Source organism: Lepisosteus oculatus, chromosome 4 (genome assembly GCF_040954835.1).
Source record: "Lepisosteus oculatus isolate fLepOcu1 chromosome 4, fLepOcu1.hap2, whole genome shotgun sequence".
NCBI lineage: Eukaryota > Metazoa > Chordata > Actinopteri > Semionotiformes > Lepisosteidae > Lepisosteus > Lepisosteus oculatus.
The window spans coordinates 5,111,058-5,133,062 of record NC_090699.1 but is presented as its reverse complement, the minus strand read 5'-3'; the positions used below and the strand labels follow the sequence as shown (position 1 = coordinate 5,133,062).

General features: G+C 47.8%; 1 protein-coding gene across 1 annotated transcript; it reads left to right on the top strand.

The window, feature by feature from the left end:
- Nucleotides 1-7,844: 7,844 nt before the first annotated feature.
- LOC102697658 (transmembrane protease serine 9-like) lies at nt 7,845-21,511 on the top strand. Its single transcript, XM_069188244.1, has 10 exons — nt 7,845-7,987; nt 8,434-8,608; nt 10,136-10,407; nt 10,562-10,710; nt 12,297-12,455; nt 18,171-18,306; nt 19,061-19,235; nt 19,652-19,923; nt 20,693-20,832; nt 21,238-21,511. Exons 1-10 carry the CDS (start codon nt 7,936-7,938, stop codon nt 21,394-21,396), a joined length of 1,689 nt encoding a protein of 562 aa, XP_069044345.1. The 5' UTR covers nt 7,845-7,935; the 3' UTR covers nt 21,397-21,511.
- Nucleotides 21,512-22,005: the final 494 nt, after the last annotated feature.

Sequence of the window (22,005 nt, the reverse complement as noted above, 5' to 3'; positions counted from 1 at the left end):
ACAAAAGGCTCTCCTTGCTGAAAACCATGTTATATGCTGAATAAGATGTGTTCTGATTGGCTGAGAGCTAATTGATGATTACATCAACTGAAATTGTGGTGTAATGGTGGGCCAATGGGGAAGGGAGAACAATCAAGGGTCAGCAGTGTGGACATAACAGAAAAAAACACACACAGAACACACACCGGGACGTAACACAGTACAACACTACAGTAGTACAGTATTAAAGGAGTACAGCAGTAGTATAGGAGAACAGAAATACAGTAACAGGTAACCATTAGTATTGCAGGAGTACAGTAGTACAGGACTACAGTGGTATACCAGTACAACAGTAATACAGGAATATAGGAGTACAACAGTACAACACTACAGTAGTGCAGTATTACAGGAGTACAGCAGTGGTATAGGAGAACAAGAGTACAGTAGCAAGAATTCATTAGTAGAACAGGAGTATATGAGTACAGGAGTACAGTAGTACAGCATTCAGGGATATATAGTGAGATTAAGGCAGTCATACAGGAGTACAGTAGTATATGAATACTGAGGTAGTACAGGTGGAGAACAGGAGCATGAGTACTAGCAGCAGCAATAATTAGTTGTATCTGCCAGCAGCACAGGTAGTAGAATTTCCTAATGAATCTAATAATTGCATCCCACAGAGCATCACAGAGGTCTGCGAATTTAATCTACAATTTAAGCAGAATCGAATCTAATTAACACACATACATATCTCCAGCTGACAAGGATGAGCTGGTCAGTCCAGAGGAACACGGGCATTCTCTCTTCACCTCCTGACTCTCCTGCTGACCGGCTGACCTCGGGGGCTACCCCCTCCTCCTCCTGTGCCTGCCGGTCACTCTCTGCTGCAGGGAGGAGGCGGTCAATCCAGCTGTCTGTCCAGTCCAGTCCAGCCCAGTCCAGCCCAGGGCAGATGAGCACAAACAGCCTCTCTTCACCTCCCCCTGACAACAGGAAGTCGCCCCCCCCTTGTGTGTGGTGGTGACAGTTCAAGAAGGACCCCTTCCCCCCCACCTCACACTGCCAAGCGTGTACTGTATGTGAAACTCACACTTCTGCTGGAGGCGTTAGGTCTGCAGGGATTCAAGTGCAAAGTGTTGCATTTCTTGGGATGAGCTGTATCACACTTTTGGGTAGTTTAGCAAGATCTGACATTTTTCAGATGTGGGAATCAGGTCCTGGCCTGATCTGCTCAGTACTGTCCTTGTTCCTCCAGTCTGCCTTCCCTGTGAGTCTTCTGAGCTGAGGCAGCTGGCATCTTACCCTCTGCAGACGTCTCCTGTGGCTTTCTCACCCAGACCTCGCTTCTGCGACTTTCGAAAGTCTTTAAAGCAAGCCAACAGCCACTCGCTTTTTAAAACATTGTATATTCTTACTTCAAAGACAGCCTGTTTCCACATGTGCACAGGGAATCTTGTGAAACGGTTTATCGCAAGACTTCACTGAGACCCCTAGATTTTTCTCATTGTGACCGTCATGCCCTCCGCCGCTCCACCCCACCCGTTTCGTCCCACAACACCTGGGGCGCGAACCCAGGTCTTTGGCATGACGCAACAGGGAACCAGCTGAGTGAGCTAAAGGAGACCTCCCGCAGCCCAGGCGATTGAGGTCCCTGCTACGTGCAGGGAGGGCGATGACGTCACCGTGTCTGAACTAGCTCTGCTACATCATCATCATCCTCATCACACCATGGGACATCAGAATGTCTGTGATTGTGCAGTCAGCCAGAGATCTGCACAATCACTCTGATTCTAGCTCTGTACAGACCAGCACCAACTTCTGACCATCCCAGAGACCTGCTCCATCACACACTGAGACTCTGGACTGACCAACACCAACTTCTGAAGAGCTCCGGACTGGCCATCCCAGAGACCTGCTCCATCACACACTGAGACTCTGGACTGACCAACACCAACTTCTGAAGAGCTCTGGACTGACCATCCCAGAGACCTGCTCCATCACACACTGAGACTCTGGACTGACCAACACCAACTTCTGAAGAGCTCCGGACTGACCATCACAGAGACCTGCTCCATCACACACTGAGACTCTGGACTGACCCACACCAACTTCTGAAGAGCCCCGGACTGACCATCACAGAGACCTGCTCCATCACACACTGAGACTCTGGGCTGACCAACACCAACTTCTGAAGAGCTCTGGACTGGCCATCACAGAGACCTGCTCCATCACACACTGAGACTCTGGACTGACCAACACCAACATTTGAAGAGCTCTGGACTGACCATTCCAGAGACCTGCTCCATCACACACTGAGACTCTGGACTGACCCACACCAACTTCTGAAGAGCTCTGGACTGGCCATCCCAGAGACCTGCTCCATCACACACTGAGACTCTGGACTGACCAACACCAACGTCTGAAGAGCTCTAGACTGACCATCCCAGAGATCTGCTCCTTGAAAATGGAAACAGGCACTCTTGAGATCAGAAGGGTGAAGGTGTTGTTGTTGTTGTTTTAGCTGTTGATCTAGAATAATTTTGAAGGTATGAGGTAACGAGAAGGGTAATTTCAGAAAATAGAGTAATTGGCATCTTAACTATGTTTTAAACCTCAAGACAGGCCACACTCAGCACTAAAGCTACCTTTTGTGCTTTGCTTACCCTCTGTTTCTGACAAATTACAGTTACTCCCATGTTGTTATGCTGTACAATGTGGTACATTGACCACTAAGTGGTCGTTCTGCCTTCATCTAATTTTATTAAGGACAGCTGTCACTTTCCACTGCGTCCAAGACTTAATGAAAAAAATAAGATTTTATTGTCTTGTAGCGGCAATGCTTGTTAATAAGACAGAATTAAGTGTTGCTGTGCTTTCCCAAATGAGGCCCCATCTCTCTCTTCATCTCTGTGGTGCAGCCACAGAGAAGCTATTCATGCAGGCTGATTTAAAGATGTTTTCTCCGAAATGGGGATGCACTTAGCTAAGCCTGGCTATCATGATCAATGGTCATCCATTGGTGCCTATCTGTCTAGGGAGTGCCAGATGGACATCTGGACTGCATTCCTAGGTGTCAGGAGTAAGTGACTCATATCTCACCTTGATCAACCAATCAGGGACTGGTAGGGCCGAGTAACCCACATGGGTCTCTGATGCCCATGACACTTTCAGCCAATGAACGAGCTGAAGTTCCTTCAGGTAAAAACAGGCAACACAGAGCTCCAAGACTATTCTAAGAAATTCTATGAGAATTCCATGGGTGCGAGACAATTCCAGGGCAGGATGGCCCAGGCTCCCAAGGGCAGGACATTCTCGCAGCGTGCCTCCTGACCATCCTGAGACTCAGCCCAGACAACCACGGAACGGCCAGTGTGTCCGAGTGCCAGAACTTTCCTCTGTTCTAAGAGTCTAGAGCGGAGGTTGCCAGAGAGTAACCAGAGGATCCACCCGAGGTTAGCACCAGCAGCAGGCCTCGTGAACAGGTCGGAACTGTGGACAGCTGAATCACTATTCAGAACTAGCTCTTCATCAGGAACGAACCTGTTCTCTTCCTGACTTGCTGGGACCCACAGTCATCTTTTCTCCTGTGCACAAACTTTGCTAGTTAAAGCCAACACTAACTAGCCGGTCAGTGAGCATCAGCAGCACACCGTCTCAAGCAGCACAGCACAGCACAGCCTGGCACGGAGCCAGAGAGCGCGGATTGGACAGCAACAGCCTGCAACTGTTTCTTTGTGCCCGCAGGAGATCTGAATCCCCAGAGATTGGATGAGTATTCAACTTCAATGCATTACAGCTCGAGAATTAAATTATCCCAACCAGTTGATATCAATTTAATTCCTAAGAGTTATGTACTTGTTTTGAGCATCCAATGTAGAAGTTATAACCAAGTTCATTTACGAAACGGTCTAAATGAATGATATACTGAACGTATGTTCTCTTGATATGTGTAACTCTTCGTAACTGATTGAATATATACCTTTTGTATTCTGATAACCCTCTTGATAAGATCTGTTAGGTTTACAGGCATATTCTATGTATTAATAAATGTATCCTCGTTTATTAGTACCTGTGTGTGTGCGTTGTTTGAGTTATACCGCATGGTTGGATTTTAAGGCCATTAAAAGAATCAATTTTGTGATTTACTGCTACAATTAATAATTGTCCCAGTAAATGCCCAAACCCTACAGAACTGGTGCTTCGTGAGAGCACACTACAGTCTTAAAATGATTCATACATTATTTTACATCACAGCATGGTCCACCTTGGCCGCACAGACAGGGGAACCTCCTGTTTTCCTCAAGAGAGGAGAGCTGGAAAATGACTGTAATTAAAGCCTGGATCACAAAGCACCTATAATAATTACAAACTATCCCATTACCTTAATGGCAGATTACTGTGACTTTATTAATATCTCTCTACAGTGTCCAGCTCTAGCCTGTCCTGGATTGCAGGAAGACAGGATGCGAAGGAAGGAGAAGGGCCCTGGAGGGCTTATCTCAAGATCAGTCCTCTGAAGGGGAAGCTTTTAGACGTGACTGATTGTGGAGGCTCCCTGATCAGCAATCGCTGGGTTCTCACAGCAGCACACTGCTGTGACGAGTGAGTGACTGTCTTCTGTGTTTCAAACTGTATCTGAGTTATTAATAAATAATAATTCCTCACACTTATATAGTGCTTTTCTTGATTCTCCACTGAAGGACTGGGGTTCTCGGGGGCTGAACTGAGCCAGTTACTGTCATGTGTCCAGATTCACAGTGACCTTTAACCCCTGACTGAAGACACCAGAGCACTGAAGGACTGGGGCTCTCAGGGCTGAACTGGGCCAGTTACTGTCAGTGTCATGAGTCTGTCAGTGTCTGTCTCCCCAGGGTGAGTCCGGAGGACTGCTGGTCTGTAAACAGGACAGCAGCTGGGTGCAGGCTGGGATTGTGAGCTTCAGGTACGGACAGGTCTGTGCTCGCAGTTAGCACCCTGGAGTCTCCAGTTACAGAGCCTGGATAAAGACAAATCTGGAGTCTAGTATGTTAGGATCTAGCACCCCCTGCTGGCTGTCTGACTCAGAGCAGCCTCAGCTTCTACTGGATGGGTTTAAATCACCAGTTTACATGAGGATAGGGACTGGGGAGCCCTGCTGGTTACCCCTTGGTCATTCCCTCTGTCTCCATATTCCTCCTGCTTCCTCCCTCCACCTCTTCTTCTCCACCTTTATCATCCCTCTCACTGTGTTTTCCTGTCCTGTTGTGTGTGTTTATTACTGAGGGAGTCTCTGCAATCTCCTCTCTCTCTCCCTGTGTCTCCTGTCAATTTAATTCAATTCAATTTATTTGTATATAGCACCTTTCACAACAAGGTTGCTCCAAGGCGCTTAACAATGCAAGTGACCCTACATGTTGTGAATACAGAACAAAAAAGACCAGAAGACAACAGAGGAGAGGAACCAAAAACTTCATAAGGAGAAAAAATCCTCTAGGGGTCCAAGGTCAACTGGCTGCCCAACCCCTTTGGGCATGCTAAGATTATAGAATTTAAAAAGAAGGAAATAAATGAATGAGGGTATCAATCCAGCCATCATGTCTTCTGTGTGTCAGTACTCCATGCAGATCTCTGTCGACCAGCAAAATCCTCCTAAACGATAGCGATATCCACAATGTACTTCTTGGATCCATGGCAGTGATGCAGCATCCAACTCAGATGGTGCCCAGCCTGGGCGCCATCCGGACAGGTGGGGAGGAGAATAGGATAGTCTGGTCAGAACAGATGTATCTACCTGGTGGGCCAACACAGAGACACACAATGGCATGTAAAGCAGCACCAGCAGCCATGGTGGCAGCAGGCTATAATGGAAGGTGTGAGTAGGCTAGGCTGAAGTATTGGTCTGAATACTGAGATTGACTCGGTATCCCAAACATGGGGTGGGAGACTGTTCCATAAGCTAGGGGCCCTGTAACTAAAGGCTTTACCACCAACTGTTTTTTTTATTAATGCATGGAATATGAAGAAGATCTGCATTCTGTGATCTAAGCAGGCGACTTGGATGGTAAAAATTAATAAGTTCCATGAGATAAACAGGTGGCTGACCTCTGAGAGACTAAGTAGAAGGATTTTGAAGTCCGCCCTGTACCTAACAGGAAGCCAACGAAGAGAGCTAAGTATGGGGGTTATATGGTCGTACTTTCTGCTCCTAGTAACAATTCTAGCTGCTGCATTCTGAATTCACTGTAAGGTGTTGAAAGAGTGGTGGGTGCTCACTGCTAGAACGGCATTGCAGTAGTCTAACCTGCTGTATACAAGAGCATGTATTAACTTCTCTGTGTCTTGAGTGGAGAGAAACTGCCTTAGTTTTGCAATATTTCTTAACTGTAGGAAGCATGTGTCACACCCTCTGCAGTCAGAGGGCTCTCCTTCTCTGTCCTGTCCCTAGTTTCCGGTCTGCTGTCCTTCCGGTCCCTCTCTTTCCCTTGGGCTATATATTTCCGGGTCTTGCACTCTGTCCTTGCTCAGCATTGACGTTTGGATGTCCTGAGACCCGCCTAGCACCAGGGCACCCCACGTCCGCTCCCTGAGGGCATAGGTTTCTATACGGCATTCCTGAACTCTTTGCAATAATGAGCCCGGGCCTTTTTCCCGTCTCGCCGTTACGCATATGGGTCTTTTTCTGCTCTCCTGCTCCCCACGGTTAGTCCCTTTGGACGTCCGTGACAGCATGTTTTTGACACTGTATTAACATCAGAGTTAAATGAGAACCTTGTGTAAAATACAATGCCAGGTTACGTGCTGAGTCTTTTAGGCTGATTTGTAAATCCTCTGAGTTAAGTGCTGAAGTTATAGTAGTTCTATCAATATTGTTGCCTCCAAACAACAGAACCTCAGTTTTATCAGAGTTAAGTAACCAAAAGGTTTCACACATCCAAGTCTTTACTTCATTAATACAATTAACTAAAGTGATAATAGAAGAGTTGTCTTTCCACCCCTCTTCCCATCTCAGAACATAACTCAAGGGTACAAAACAAAAGAATGTGCATCTGAATTAAAAAAGAACAGCAGCATTCTTCATTACTGAGAGAGACCTGATTCAGGGATGACTGAGTCTCTCTATCATTTTTATCATCTCCATGTCTTCAATCTACCATCTACCATCATCATCATATTCTTCTCTATAATGGAGCGTAGCTCTTCAGTCTGGAACCAAACAGTTACTGTGAGCCTTGACGAGAAACTGAGCCATCACCACCACGACAGTGATCACTATCAGCACCATCACTATCATCATCACCATAACCAGCATCACCATCACCATCACTAACATCAACATCATCTCAATAACTACTATCATCATCACCTCCCTGTCTTCCATGCCTTTATTTATGGTGACTCACCAGGTTCAGAATGAGCAGTCCACAATGCTTTGGACACACAAACGTTTCTGAACTGGAGCCATGAAACGTTTTCACTCCTGGTCAGTCTATGTTCTTCTGGCTCTGAAGCTGAGCTCAGTCTCTGTTCATCAAAGCAACAGAGAAGCAGTGTTATTGCACAGAGGGTCTATATCTTCTGTGAGTATGAGTGGAGGAAAGGTTCCCCACCCTGATTCTGCAGCTCTTTCAAGGGTGGATACCATCTTGGTCTGTCAGCATTTTTACCATTTTTACCATGTCATCAGATACCGTTAGATATCATTAAGCCCTGTCAGCTCTTTTGGAGTACAGACATTGAGCACAGATAAGTCAGGTCCAGCTGAGATATGGCTCTCAGTTCCTGCCACCTAACGCGAGAGTCTCGGTCTCAGGAAGGACTCGTTTGTCAGGGGAAGTGGTGACCAGAGTCAGCATATATGTGCTATATAAAATCCAGGGTCTCCAGACACTCACAGCACACAAGGAGCAGAGTGCTCTGAGTCCTGCGTTAAGCAGCTGTCAGAGAGTTCAGTTCCCTGAGTCCACTGAGAAGACGAAGATGCTTTTCCTGCAGCTTTTGCTTGGGATTCTGATCCTGAACATGATTGAAGGTAAGAGATGAATGTCCAGCAGTAGTTGGAGAGGGTAAATTCTCTGTGTCCAGCAGTAGTTGAGGAGGGTCAGTGCTCTGTGTCCAGCAGTAGTTGAGGAGGGTCAGTGTTCTGTGTCCAGCAGTAGTTAGGAGGGTCAGTCCTCTGTGTCCAGCAGTAGTTAGGAAGGTCAGTGCTCCGTGTGCGCCAAACAAGTTTTCAGAGTAAAAAGATGCTTTCCACATCTGTGGTGTCTCCTTCCATCTTCGGACTTCCTTGGCCTTTGACAAGTTGTGAGTCTGGGCGGAAAGATACCAATACTTTTTTCTGTTTCTTGAGCCACAGAAAATATTTGACTTTCAACGTACTGTAGTGTCCAGTCAGTGTCTGTATGAACCCCTCTCTCTCAGTGCAGTGTTGGAGTGTCCGGTCAGTGTGTCTGTATGAACCCCTCTGTCTCTCTCCAGTGTCCAGCTCTCCTCTGTCCAGGAGCTCTATAGTGGGTGGTGAGGATGCGAAGGAAGGACAGTGGCCCTGGATGGCTTTGCTTTTGGCAGCAACACTCGATGGACATCATAGTCTATGTGGTGGCTCACTGATCAACGATCGCTGGGTTCTCACCGCAGCGCACTGCCTTGAACAGTGAGTATCTATAACTCTAAACCACAGCAAGTGTCCCAACTTGAGTCCTGATCTGTGTATCTGAGCTCTGATAACACAAAGCACAGCAGGTGTCCCAACTGGAGTCCTTATTTGTGTATCTGAGCTCTGATAACACAAAGCACAGCAGGTGTCCCACATACAGTGCTGATCTCTGTGTCTGAGCTCAATTAGACTATACTGGTCTGATGATAGGAAGCAGGTAGTGTCAGTCTTCCCCTGGTTCAGGCATTTTCTTATACAAAACTGACTGACTTTTCAGCAGGGTCCTTGGGAGGTGAAACCCAACAATAGTTACCTGCAGCTATGTACTTACTTTCACCCCTACTCTTACTCATACTATCCTGGGATCTCTCCTGACCAGTAGTCAGGGTACTGGAGTTAATACTCCTCTCTTAGTGAGAGTGTCCTTGGGATCTGTACTGACCAGCAGTCAGGACACCCCTACTCTTACTGACAGTGTCCTGGGATCTGTACTGACCAGCAGTCAGGACACCCCTACTCTTACTGACAGTGTCCTGGGATCTGTACTGACCAGCAGTCAGGACACCCCTACTCTTACTGACAGTGTCCTGGGGTCTGTACCGACCAGCAGTCAGGACACCCCTACTCTTACTGACAGTGTCCTGGGATCTGTACCGACCAGCAGTCAGGACACCCCTACTCTTACTGACAGTGTCCTGTGGTCTGTACTGACCAGCAGTCAGGACACCCCTACTCTTACTGACAGTGTCCTGGGGTCTGTACTGACCAGCAGCCAGGACACCTCTACTCTTACTGACAGTGTCCTGGGATCTGTACTGACCAGCAGTCAGGACAGCCCTACTCTTACTGACAGTGTCCTGGGATCTGTACTGACCAGCAGTCAGGACAGCCCTACTCTTACTGACAGTGTCCTGGGACTTGTACTGACCAGCAGTCAGGACAGCCCTACTCTTACTGACAGTGTCCTGGGACCTGTACTGACCAGCAGTCAGGACACCCCTACTCTTACTGACAGTGTCCTGGGACCTGTACTGACCAGCAGTCAGGACACCCCTACTCTTACTGACAGTGTCCTGGGGTCTGTACTGACCAGCAGCCAGGACACCTCTACTCTTACTGACAGTGTCCTGGGATCTGTACTGACCAGCAGTCAGGACAGCCCTACTCTTACTGACAGTGTCCTGGGATCTGTACTGACCAGCAGTCAGGACAGCCCTACTCTTACTGACAGTGTCCTGGGACTTGTACTGACCAGCAGTCAGGACAGCCCTACTCTTACTGACAGTGTCCTGGGACCTGTACTGACCAGCAGTCAGGACACCCCTACTCTTACTGACAGTGTCCTGGGATCTGTACTGACCAGCAGTCAGGACACCCCTACTCTTACTGACAGTGTCCTGGGATCTGTACTGACCAGCAGTCAGGACACCCCTACTCTTACTGACCGTTTCCTGAGTTGTTAACTGAAGCAACTAGTGGTCCAGGTCTCACAGCAACAATTTTTTTCTGTACTCTAATTTGCAGCCCCTTGAAATGGTGGGAATCGAAAGTCATTTTGGGAGACTTTCAGGTGCTGAATTCCAATGAGTTCCAGCAAATTCACTCAGTGAAGCGGATCATCGTACACGAGAGCTACCACGATGCCGAAGAAGGTGCTGACATCGCCCTGATTGAGCTGAACAAGCCCGCCACCATCAACCAGTACGTCAAGCCTGTCAACCTGGCCGAGACCACCGACAACATCACCCAGAGCTGGGACTGCTGGGCCACAGGCTGGGGCAACGTGGGGAACGAGGGTAGGACCTGTGTGCCGTGTTCAGTTTCAGTTTTCGATTCCATGCTGGGCGTGCTGTGTGATCGTTCCGTGTGATCAGATCAGACGTGGAGGTGCGTCCTGGGATGTCAGACACTCCTCTTTCTCCCTTGCAATGTATCGTTCTTGCTTTGCAGCTTCTCTGTCTGATCCCATGACCCTCCAGGAAGTCCGGCTCCCCGTCATAGACAGCCTGGACTGTCAGAGGATGTTCAGGAATCACTACGTCATCCTGCCAGAGATGCTGTGTGCCGGATACGAGGCAGGAGGCAAGGACACCTGTCAGGTAGGTTCAGCGTAATGGCTGGGCAGGCCTGCTTGCTTGTGTCCTGCACCAGTGCTGGGTCACTCTGATAGTGTTCTTGTAGGCAGGACTGTCCTTGGATCGTCCTGATACTGCAGGTTCACATTGCGAGTGTAGAGAGTGTGTCCTATGTGTTGATGTAATCTAACATGGCACCGGAGAGGGGTCATGGGTTGCTCTTTGTTCCTCATCTGTATGTCTTTGTCGTGATCGTTTTGTACCTTTTCAGCAATTATTTAAGACTGACAGGTGCTTGTGGACATTCGATCGAGTATCACTGATTCATAAGCATTTGATTGCACTGATTCATATGACAAATAAACTGAGAGAGAGTAGGTGTAGACGAGTCTGTCCCGATATGACGGCAGTTATAAATCATGGAAACTTTCCTGGTTAAAGTCACTTTTAATCTTCTTATGGATTCTGATTCTGGTTCTCTTTCTATTCTTAATCTCCTAGACCTGTTTTAGACTCTGCTCCGGTCAGAACTTTTTTTTGTCTTAAGACTATTTGACATTTCTGATGCTGCTCTTAAATGGTTCACCTTCTACCTTAATGATCACCAACACTTTGTCTCTCTTGGGGGTTTGAGTTCTGAAGCCGGTTTTGTGAAGTCTGGAGTTCCTCAGGGCTCGATACTGGGTCCCTACTCTTCACCATTTACATGATCCCACTTGGTCAGCTATTAAGATCACGTGGTCTGAAGTATCACTTCTATGCTGATGATATGTAAATCTACATCCATTTTAAACCTGACTGATGTGGCTGTCTCTGCTCTCTCTAATTGTATCTGCATCTGGCATAAAAACCTGGGAGCACTCAAAATCTCCTTCATCTAAACTGCGACGAGACTAAGTCACATCAACGATGTAAAGCCAGTGCAGTAACCCTAACTGTGGATGGCATTGCACTTGAATTTCAATCTAAACTGAAGAACCTGGGGATGATATTTGGTGCAGACTTAACGTTTGACCCACATGTGCAAATAGTGTAAAATGTAAAAACATCTTTCTTCCATCTTGGAAATATTGCTAGACCACGTCCTATGTTGTCCCTGACTGTAGCTGAAAAGCTGGTCAACACTTTCATTTTTTCTAGAATTCCTGGGAGTTTCTAGGATCTCTGCAATCCCCAATTCCCTGGGGTTTCTCAATCAACTCCTATCAAACTTCGGAGAAGTAGAGAGCAGAGCAGTGGCTCTGTGGCTAAGGATCTGTTCCTGTGGCCAGCAGAGGAATCCTACTTCATTGGACCCCTGAGCAAGGCCCTTAGCCCTAGCTGTTCCAGGGGTGCTGTATAAATGGCTGACACTGCACTCTGACCCCAAGCTTCTCTCTCTGTCTGCGTCTCTCAGGGAGAGCAAGCTGGGGTCTGTGAAAAGACAAATTCCTAATGCTAGAAATTATATATGGCTAAAAAGGTGATTTTATCTTACTTCAGAATTCGGCAGCTGGAATCCTGCCGACATCTCGTGAGAATGATCACTTTATACCTGTGCCAGAGCAAGTCCTTGCACTTGACTGACCTCCCTGACCTCTCACCCCCGACTCTCCCCGCTCTCCCTGCAGGGCGACTCTGGGGGCCCCCTGGTCTGTCAGAAGGGCAAGAATAGCCCCTGGATCCAGGCCGGGATCGTCAGCTTCGGGCTCCGCTGTGCCGTCCCGCTGTCCCCCGGAATCTACACCCGGGTCTCCAGCTACAGGGCCTGGATAAAGGATCACACCGGGGTCTGAGGACAGCGCCCCCCGGCTGGCTCGCTGGCAAACTGCAGGCTTAACTGAATCCAATATTTTATTTAATCAGCTCAGTTGCCTCTGCTCCCACTGTTACCTCCTCTCTTTCACCCTCCTGCTGTGAGTGAATTTTCACTGGGGGATTACCTCCTCTCACAGTGTGTCTCCTGTCCTGTGATCTCCTCTCTCTCTCACTGTGTCTCCTGTCCTGTTGTGTGTGTTTATTACTGATGCATTCTCTGTGATCTCCTCTCTCTTTCATAAGATTCTTCTCTTAGCTTTGTTCAGCCTGCTATGAAACATCATATGTAGTTGTCTCAGTATTGAGATCTCAATAAAATTGCAAGCATTCAAGCTCTTCGTCTGGGGACTGAGTAATTTGTTGGGAATTGCATTCCGTAGATTTAAAGTATCCTTTAAAATTGAGAATATTACAATGTCTTTCAATACAGATGTTCATCTCGGGAGTCACAGTACAAATGTCACAATACCCCTAAAGCAGTTTCCCCCTTAAAAAATCATTTTCTCCTAAAATAGGTGCAGGACCCAATATTGTAAATGAGACTTTAGGTGTTAAACTGGTATCCTGACACCTGACACCGTCAGTAAGAGTAGAGCTGTCTAATCTGCTGGTCGGTACAGATTCAAGGACACTGTCAGTAAGAGCAGGGCTGTCCTGACTGCTGGTCAGTACAAGTCCCAGGAAACTGTCAGTAAGAGTAGGGGTGTCCTGACTGCTGGTCAGTACAGATCCCAGGACACTGTCAGTAAGAGTAGGGGTGTCCTGACTGCTGGTTGGTACAGATCCAGGACACTGTCAGTAAGAGTAGAGGTGTCCTGGCTACTGGTCTGTACAGATCCCAGGACACTGTCAGTAAGAGTAGGGGTGTCCTGACTGCTGGTCAGTACAAGTCCCAGGACACTGTCAGTAAGAGTAGGGGTGTCCTGACTGCTGGTCAGTACAGACCCCAGGACACTGTCAGTAAGAGTAGGGGTGTCCTGACTGCTGGTCAGTACAGATCCCAGGACACTGTCAGTAAGAGTAGGGGTGTCCTGACTGCTGGTCGGTACAGACCCCAGGACACTGTCAGTAAGAGTAGGGGTGTCCTGACTGCTGGTCAGTACAGATCCCAGGACACTGTCAGTAAGAGTAGGGGTGTCCTGACTGCTGGTCAGTACAGATCCCAGGACACTGTCAGTAAGAGTAGGGGTGTCCTGACTGCTGGACTGTACAGATCCCAGGACACTGTCAGTAAGAGTAGGGGTGTCCTGACTGCTGGTCAGTACAGACCCCAGGACACTGTCAGTAAGAGTAGGGGTGTCCTGACTGCTGGGCAGTACAGACCCCAGGACACTGTCAGTAAGAGTAGGGGTGTCCTGACTGCTGGTCAGTACAGATCCCAGGACACTGTCAGTAAGAGTAGGGGTGTCCTGCCTGCTGGTCAGTACAGATCCCAGGACACTGTCAGTAAGAGTAGAGCTGCTGGAGTAGTAAGTGTAGTGGACAGTGCTAAAACTCCCAGCTGTATCCAAGAGCATCCAAGCAATTCAGAAGTTCAAGAGAGGTTATGGTTTTAATGACCTCTTGGCACTGCAGGTGAGTTCTTACCTACTATTTGTAACTGCAATTCTATTCAAGGCTTTAACAATTAAACTGAACCTGATTACTTTCCTAAAGAACATGTTTTCCTCTGACCTTTGAACTACAAAACCTCTCCTACAGAATTCTTTTTCAGCCCCCCAAAAGTCCCTTCCCTTTCAACTTACTTCCTTCAATGTATCCCAAATAGATTCCAATCTGTAAACAAAGGCACTAGGACTGTCTTTGCCAAGGCCTTGTATACACAAGCTAGTGGAAGGGCCAGTGGAAAACCTCTGCGAGCCATCACCCCCGTGAAACTGTCAGTTGGCCCTCTGGTGCCACACAGCTTCCTGGTATTTGTAGTTCTGGCTTGTAGTCTTCAGCTCCGGTTGCCCATCCAGGAAGTCATGGTTTCTGTGAATCAACGGCTCCAGGAAACAGCAAGAGCAGCGAGAGGCAGAGAGGGGAATCCTGAATCCTGCTGAATCAGGGCTGCGGTCTGGTTTCTCAACCGCGGGCCGTTGGCAGGGGACCGAGGGAGCCAATTTCTCCTTTGTGAAACGTTGCCAGATTTGTGGTCAATAACGGATTGGTTTCTTCAGCACAGCTTGTGCAAACCTCTTGCAGCTTCAAAAGAAAAAAAAGCTTAAATTACAACTTTGTGAAATCGTGAGCCAGGATTCTTTTAAATATTTCTGCTGCTGTTGATACTAACAATCACACTGAAAATATTTGTTGTAACAGAACGAATAAGGTTCTTGATCCCGAGATGAAGTAAAACAGATGAGTTTATTGCATGCAAGGAACAATAAAGCCGAAGTCTTGTTTCCCGCAAGAAACAACAAAACCGAAGTATTGTTCACCGTACTGGTACCAACTTTTGGGTTATATAGTGTCTTCTTCTCCGTTTCTGACGTCACTCGGTCTGATGGTAAAGAGGGGGGTTCATGGTATTTGGCCAGTTTACGATGTTCTGGACAAATGGTCAGTTTAACATTACACCCAGGGGGGTTCCTAGCTTGCATCTGCAATCCTTATCAGTGAACCCCCTTTCCTGCCATAAACCCCAGCTTGTGACTTAGAAGTCTAAACCCCCTACAGAAAGGATTAAATTCAAACCCCTGTCTTCACATCTTTCTTCATATTTAAACCTAGAATACTAGAATCTACAGCTGGTAAAACTATAGAAATATAGATGGATGACAATACTTATATTAATCTTCATGCAAAAACCGATATTAATAATGATACTGATATTAATACTGATTGTGGTACTAATGCAGGGACTAATACTGATACCAAAATTGATACTAACACTAACACAGAAACTAATTAATAATTATAATTGCTTACACTTATATAGCGCTTTTCTGGAGTCTCCACTCAACGCGTTTTACAGGTAATGGGGACTCCCCTCCACCACCACCAGTGTGTAGCCCCACCAGGATGATGCGACGGCAGCCATAGTGTAACGAACAGTTCTTTCCGGACCCTATGCGGACGACACAGTCCGACGGAGTGGGGGAACACTGGGGAAACGTCATGCAGGAAAACGGGGCTGAAGACAGGGGGGCGTGTCCAAGGTGCGCTGGTGCACGGGGGAGGTGTGGCCGAGGCGAACAATCCCAAAGAGTAATCCATAGAGTATCCAAAAACACGAAGGTAAGTCCAAAACCAGGAGATCCATCAAAACACGAAGTTAAAACCACGAAGGCCGGGTCGGAACCGGCGGACAGGGAACAGGAACGGGAACCGAGATTAAAACCTTAACGGGACCAGGCGCTTCCAGGTCCCGGACTCGCATGATATGGAAATCAGAGCAGAGCCCGGAAGAGCGTCAGCGCCTGGCTTTTAAGGTGGGCAGGGAATAGGGAGCAGGTGCATGGAATAAAGTCTTTAGTGAAAGGGCTGGAGCACCCTTAAGGAGGGGGGACTATAGTCGTGACACATAGTGCGCCAGAATGCTCACGACACACCAGCTCTCAGTGGGGAGGAGAGCAGAGTGATGAAGCCAGTTCAGAGATGGGGAGTATTAGGAGGCCATGATTGGTAAGGGCCAATGGGAAATTTGGGCAGGACGCTTGGATTACACCCATACTCTTTTCGAGAAACACCCTGGGATTTTTAGTAATCACAGAGGGTTAGAACTTCTGTTTTACGTCTCATGCGAAGGACAGCACCTTTTTACAGTCTAGTGTCCCCATCACTATACTGGGGCATTAGGACCCACACAGACCACAGGGTGAGCGCCCCCTGCTGGCCCCACTAACACCTCTCCCAGCAGCAGCCTCAGCTTTCCCAGGAGTCTCCCCTCCAGGTACTGACCAGGCTCACACTGCTGAGCTCCAGTGGGCTGCCAGCGCTGAGCTGCAGGGTGATATAGCTGCTGATAAACTATAGAAACTAATACTACAACTGATACTAGTACTGATACTAAAACTGATAATACTTTTAATACTGAAAATGCTAATGATTTCCCTTCTTATATAAATTGGGTGCCCAAAAGATAATGGAGATCCATCTCCCTCTTCTAAAAATGCATCGGCAAATTTGGGGAGTATGTCTTTAGTCTGAGGATGCCCCCCAAAATTTGGAATTATCCATTTATTTTCTCAGCTCTACATCTGCTTCTGGGTTGCGGGGGGCAGAGCCTATCCCATCAGGCAGAGAGTCCAGTCCATCATGGGGCAGCACACAGACACAGACATGAGCACAGGGAGCCAGTTAGCTCAGACGTCACTTAGTCTCCCGGGATATCTCTGGGCTGAGGAGGTAACTCAAGCAAACACAAGAAGACCTCCACACACACAGCACCCCAGAACCTGAGCCCACAGCCCCAGCTCTGTGAGGACATTCTCACCACTGCACCACTGACGCCGAACACGTTTTTCTATCTATGGTTTATTAACAAATGATTAAGTAATGGCTGCAGCCTGACAAGGGGCAGAGTAGCTTGTGCAAGATGACCAGATGTGTGGTTTAAGGACGGAACTGCGCCCAGTCATTAACGAACTCATTCCCCCAACGGGCAGTGAGGCAACGCCAGAAGAGGGGAAGAGGGGAACAGCCTCTCGAGAAATTCTTATTGATCACCCCTGAGTTGAGTCGAATTCACAACCCCCCCCCCACTACACCTTAAAAAAGACGTTGAGTTAGTCACGATTTAATCATGAGTGCAATAACTTTTAACTTTTAACGTTAATGATAGTGATAGGCAGGAGAAACTGCACAATTAAAGGTCTGTGCTTATCCAGCGCATGACGACCATGTCTTATTGCTGCTCCAAACATATATGACTGTGCTTTGGCTTCCAGTCTGTTGGGATTTTACTAATTAAAGAGAAATTAAAAAATTAAAATTAGATACCTTCACAGTGTGAAGTGACCCAGACTGTGATCATGAGCAGGCAGAGAGGAAAGCTGCTAAGTATACTCCTATACTCTGGAAATGCCATACTCTTATACCCCCAGACTCCAATAGTCCCATATTCCTATCATCCTGTACTCCCGTGTGCCTATACTCTCATTTTCCCATACTCCTGAATTCCATACTTCCAGACTCCCATACAGCTTTAATCCCATACTCTCATACTCCCATTCTCCAGTACTCCTATATTCCCAAACTCCTATAATTCTGTACTTCCACACTCCCATATGCCTATACTCCCATATTATTATACTCTCTTACTTCTATACTCCTATAATTCCATACTCTACTTCACCCCATAGCATCACTGTCCGACACTCCTAGACTCCCAAAATCCCAGACTCCTGTGCTCCCATACTCCTACTCTCCCATATTGCAATGCAATATAGTCCCATGCTCCTGTACTCCCACTCTGCTACAGCCAGTGTAAGGTCAACCCCACAGAAAACACTTCACAATTTAGTAACTGACCAGGGAAGGAGACACCCAGACTGGCCTTAGATCTGACCCCTCAATCAAGCGTATGCACGTACAGACTTCAGATCAGAATATTCATTAAGACAATAAGAAAGCTCGCAACCCAGAAGGAGCCCTTTAAAATATCTGGTCCCCATTGGCCCTTGGTATGATCTGAGACGTCGAGTGCATTGAAACAGAAAAGGGGGCAGAGTCTTCACCTGACCTCGCACTCAGGGCTTCAGCTGCAAAGCCTGCCCCGATCTTCCAGGCAGGAGGGGTTCGGAGTGCAACCGGAGCACGGGGCCATCCTCGGCTGTCTCTACAGACCCGCTGGGGCTCGAGGGGAGCTGAGTCACTCACGACAGCCCTACCGTGACTGTGGGTGGGAGCTCCAGCAAGCACCCTGCAATAACACTGTGAGTATGTGCACATCTGTGTGTGGGGTGTGTCTATCTGCAAATCTGTGTGGCAGCCAGGCCTATATAAAGTGAAGGAGGTCCAGTCCTCTGGGTCCAATAGTAGCTGGAGAAGATCAGTCCTCTGTGTCCAGCTTTAGTTGAGGAGGGTCAGTGCTGTGTGTCCAGCAGTAGTTAGGAGAGTCAGTCCTCTGTGTTCAGCAGTAGTTACGAGGGTCAATGCTCTGTGTTCAGCAGTAGTTGAGGAGGGTCAGTGTTTTGTATCCAGCAGTGGTTAGCAGGGTCAGTCCTCTCTGTCCAGCAATAGCTGGGGAAGGTCAGTCATCTGTTCCAGTATCCAGCAGTGTGGAAGAGGGACAGTCCTGTGTCCTCTAAGACAATCAGAGAATGAAGATGCATTTCCTACAGCTGCTGTTGTGTATTCTGATCCTGGACACTAAAGGTAAGTGATGAAATGGAGCACTCTCTGTGTTACTGTACACTGACTGAGTGTCCAGTCAGTGTGTCTGTATTAACCCCCCTCTCTCTCAGTGCAGTGTTAATGTACTGGAGTGTCCAGTCAGTGTGTCTGTATTAACTCCTCTCTCTCAGTGCAGTGTTAATGTACTGGAGTGTCCAGTCAGTGTGTCTGTATTAACTCCTCTCTCTCAGTGCAGTGTTAATGTAGTGGAGTGTCCAGTCAGTGTGTCTGTATGAACCCCTCTGTCTCTCTCCAGTGTCCAGCTCTCCTCTGTCCAGGAGCTCTATAGTGGGCGGTGAGGATGCAGAGGAGGGACAGTGGCCCTGGATGGCTTGCATTACATTCCCAAATTTGTCCAGAGAATTTTGTTTCTGCGGTGGCTCTCTGATCAGTGAGGAATGGGTTGTCTCTGCAGCTCACTGTTTGAATAGGTGAGTTTATCATGTATGTCATTTGCACAGCATCTACAGTATCTCACCAAGACAACTGAACTCTATCAGCACAAACCACAACACACATCCCACCAACTCCTGATCTCTGTATCTGAGCTCTATTAACACAAACCACAGCAGGTGTCCCACCAGGAGTCCTGATCTCTGTATCTGAGCTCTTTTATTATTATTATTATTATTATTATACAAATTGACATTTGTTTTAAAAATACAGAAAATGTTTCTTAAACACTTTTTCCTTTTGTTTGCCACTGAGCTGTCATTAGGCTTCCAAACTGTAGCAGTGGTAGTAATGTTAATAACTACAGTAGGAGCGATAACAAAAATCGACACTCAGAATAACTCAGACAATTATTTTGATAGTGTGTTGACACAACCACTGCCCTGTCTTTCAGACGGTCCACACAGAGGAGGGCTATCGTTGTCCTGGGAGGGTACCAGCTAGCCTTCCCGAGCCAGAATCAGGTAATCCGCCCCATGAGGAGAGTCATCGTGCATGAGCTGTACTCTGACGAGGCGCAGGACTTCGACATCGCCCTTGTGCAGCTGGAAACGCCCGTGTCTCTCACCAAATACATCCAGCCCATCACTCTGGCTCTGAGCACTGACATCTTCACCCGACGCTCGGAGTGCTGGGCCACAGGCTGGGGGATGAAGGAGGAGAATGGTAGGTGTTGTGTGTTAGTGGAGCTCAGAGATCAGGACTCCAGGTGGGACACCTGCTGTGGTTTGTGTTAATAGAGCTCAGATACAGAGATCAGGACACCAGGTGGGACACCTGCTGTGGTTTGTGTTAATAGAGCTCAGATACAGAGATCAGGACTCCAGGTGGGACACCTGCTGTGGTTTGTGCTAATAGAGCTCAGATACAGAGATCAGGACTCCAGGTGGGACACCTGCTGTGGTTTGTGTTAATAGAGCTCAGATACAGAGATCAGGACTCCAGGTGGGACACCTGCTGTGGTTTGTGTTAATAGAGCTCAGATACAGAGACCAGGACTCCAGGTGGGACACCTGCTGTGGTTTGTGTTACTGGCCCTAAGATACAGAGATCAGGACCCGAGTTCTGATGCCCTCTGATATTTGTGTTATATTACAGCCCAGATAGCTTAATTTGTGTCCCTTTTCTACAACCCTGGGAGGGGCTGGCGTTCTACCCGCTGCCTCTTCCCTATCTGCTGTGCCCCTCTGTACACATTATGGAAAATGTCCCCTGGAGTTTCACAGTAGTGCCTGTCAGAACCACTCTGGCAGGACCTGGCTGGAGTCCAGAGCCTTGAAATAACACCACAGGCACCCTCTAGTGGCCTTTTCAAGTCCTGTTGATAATACAAGCTCATATCAAGAGGACCTCCTGTCAGTAGCGTTATTTTTCAGATGTGAATTCCTCTCCTCAGGGAATCAATAATTCTTATATCACTCTCACTCTACCCCAGTGCCTCTGGAGCCCCCTCAGACTCTACAGGAGGTCAGGCTCCCCATCATAAACAACAGGAGCTGTCAGCGGTATTACAACAACCTCAGGAGCAGCATGATGTGCGCCGGCTTCAGGCAGGGAGGGAAGGACAGCTGCCAGGTGAGTCACACTGGGGCTCTCAGGGCTGAACTGAGCCAGTTACTGTCTTCATGAGTCCAGACTCACAGTGACCTTTAACCCCTGACTGAAGACACTAGAGCACTGATGGACTGGGGCTCTCAGGGCTGAACTGAGCCAGTTACTGTCTTCATGAGTCCAGACTCACAGTGACCTTTAACCCCTGACTGAAGACACTAGAGCACTGAAGGACTGGGGCTCTCAGGGCTGAACTGAGCCAGTTACTGTCTTCATGAGTCCAGATTCACAGTGACCTTTAACCCCTGACTGAAGACACTAGAGCACTGAAGGACTGGGGCTCTCAGGGACTGAACTGAGCCAGTTACTGTCTAACTTTAAAGAGTTTAAAGAGAAGGAGTAATGTATTAACTGATTCTCCCTCTACAGGGAGACTCTGGAGGTCCTCTGGCCTGTAAGAAGGAGGACGAGTGGGTCTTGGCTGGGATTGTGAGCTTTGGAAGAGGTTGCGCTCGGCCCAACTTCCCTGGGGTCTACACCCGGGTCTCCAGCTACAGGACCTGGGTGCAGGAGAACAGTGGAGTCTGATAGTTCTGCTGAGTCCTGGGGTCAGCACCCTCTGCTGGCACTCTCTTTCCCTGCAGCTTCTGCTTCTGATTTTGTTTTTAATCAAACTACAGTAAAATGAGTCTGGATACTGTGACACTGTGTTTCCTGTTCCAGTGTGTGTGTTTTTTCATTAGGTTTTTTTTTGTTCCATCTCCCCTCTTCACACTTTACACTCGCACACATGTGGGCATGCACACACACTTGCACATATATGCACACACACAGGTTAGAATACAATCGCACACACACAGGGCACAGTAACACAAGCACGCACAGGGTACTGTCACACACACAGAATACTATTACACATGCACACACATACAGGGCTAAATCCCTCACTCACAGAACACAATCTTACACACACTCACAGGGCACAATCTCTTACACACACAGGGTACTATTACACATGCACACTCACAAGACACAATCACACAATCTCACACACAGGGCACAATCTCACACACACAGGGTAGAATCACACACTCACAGGGTTGTATCTCACACACACAGAGTACTAATATACACGCACACAGGACACAATCACACAATCTCACACATACAGGGCAGAATCTCACACACAGGGTTGTA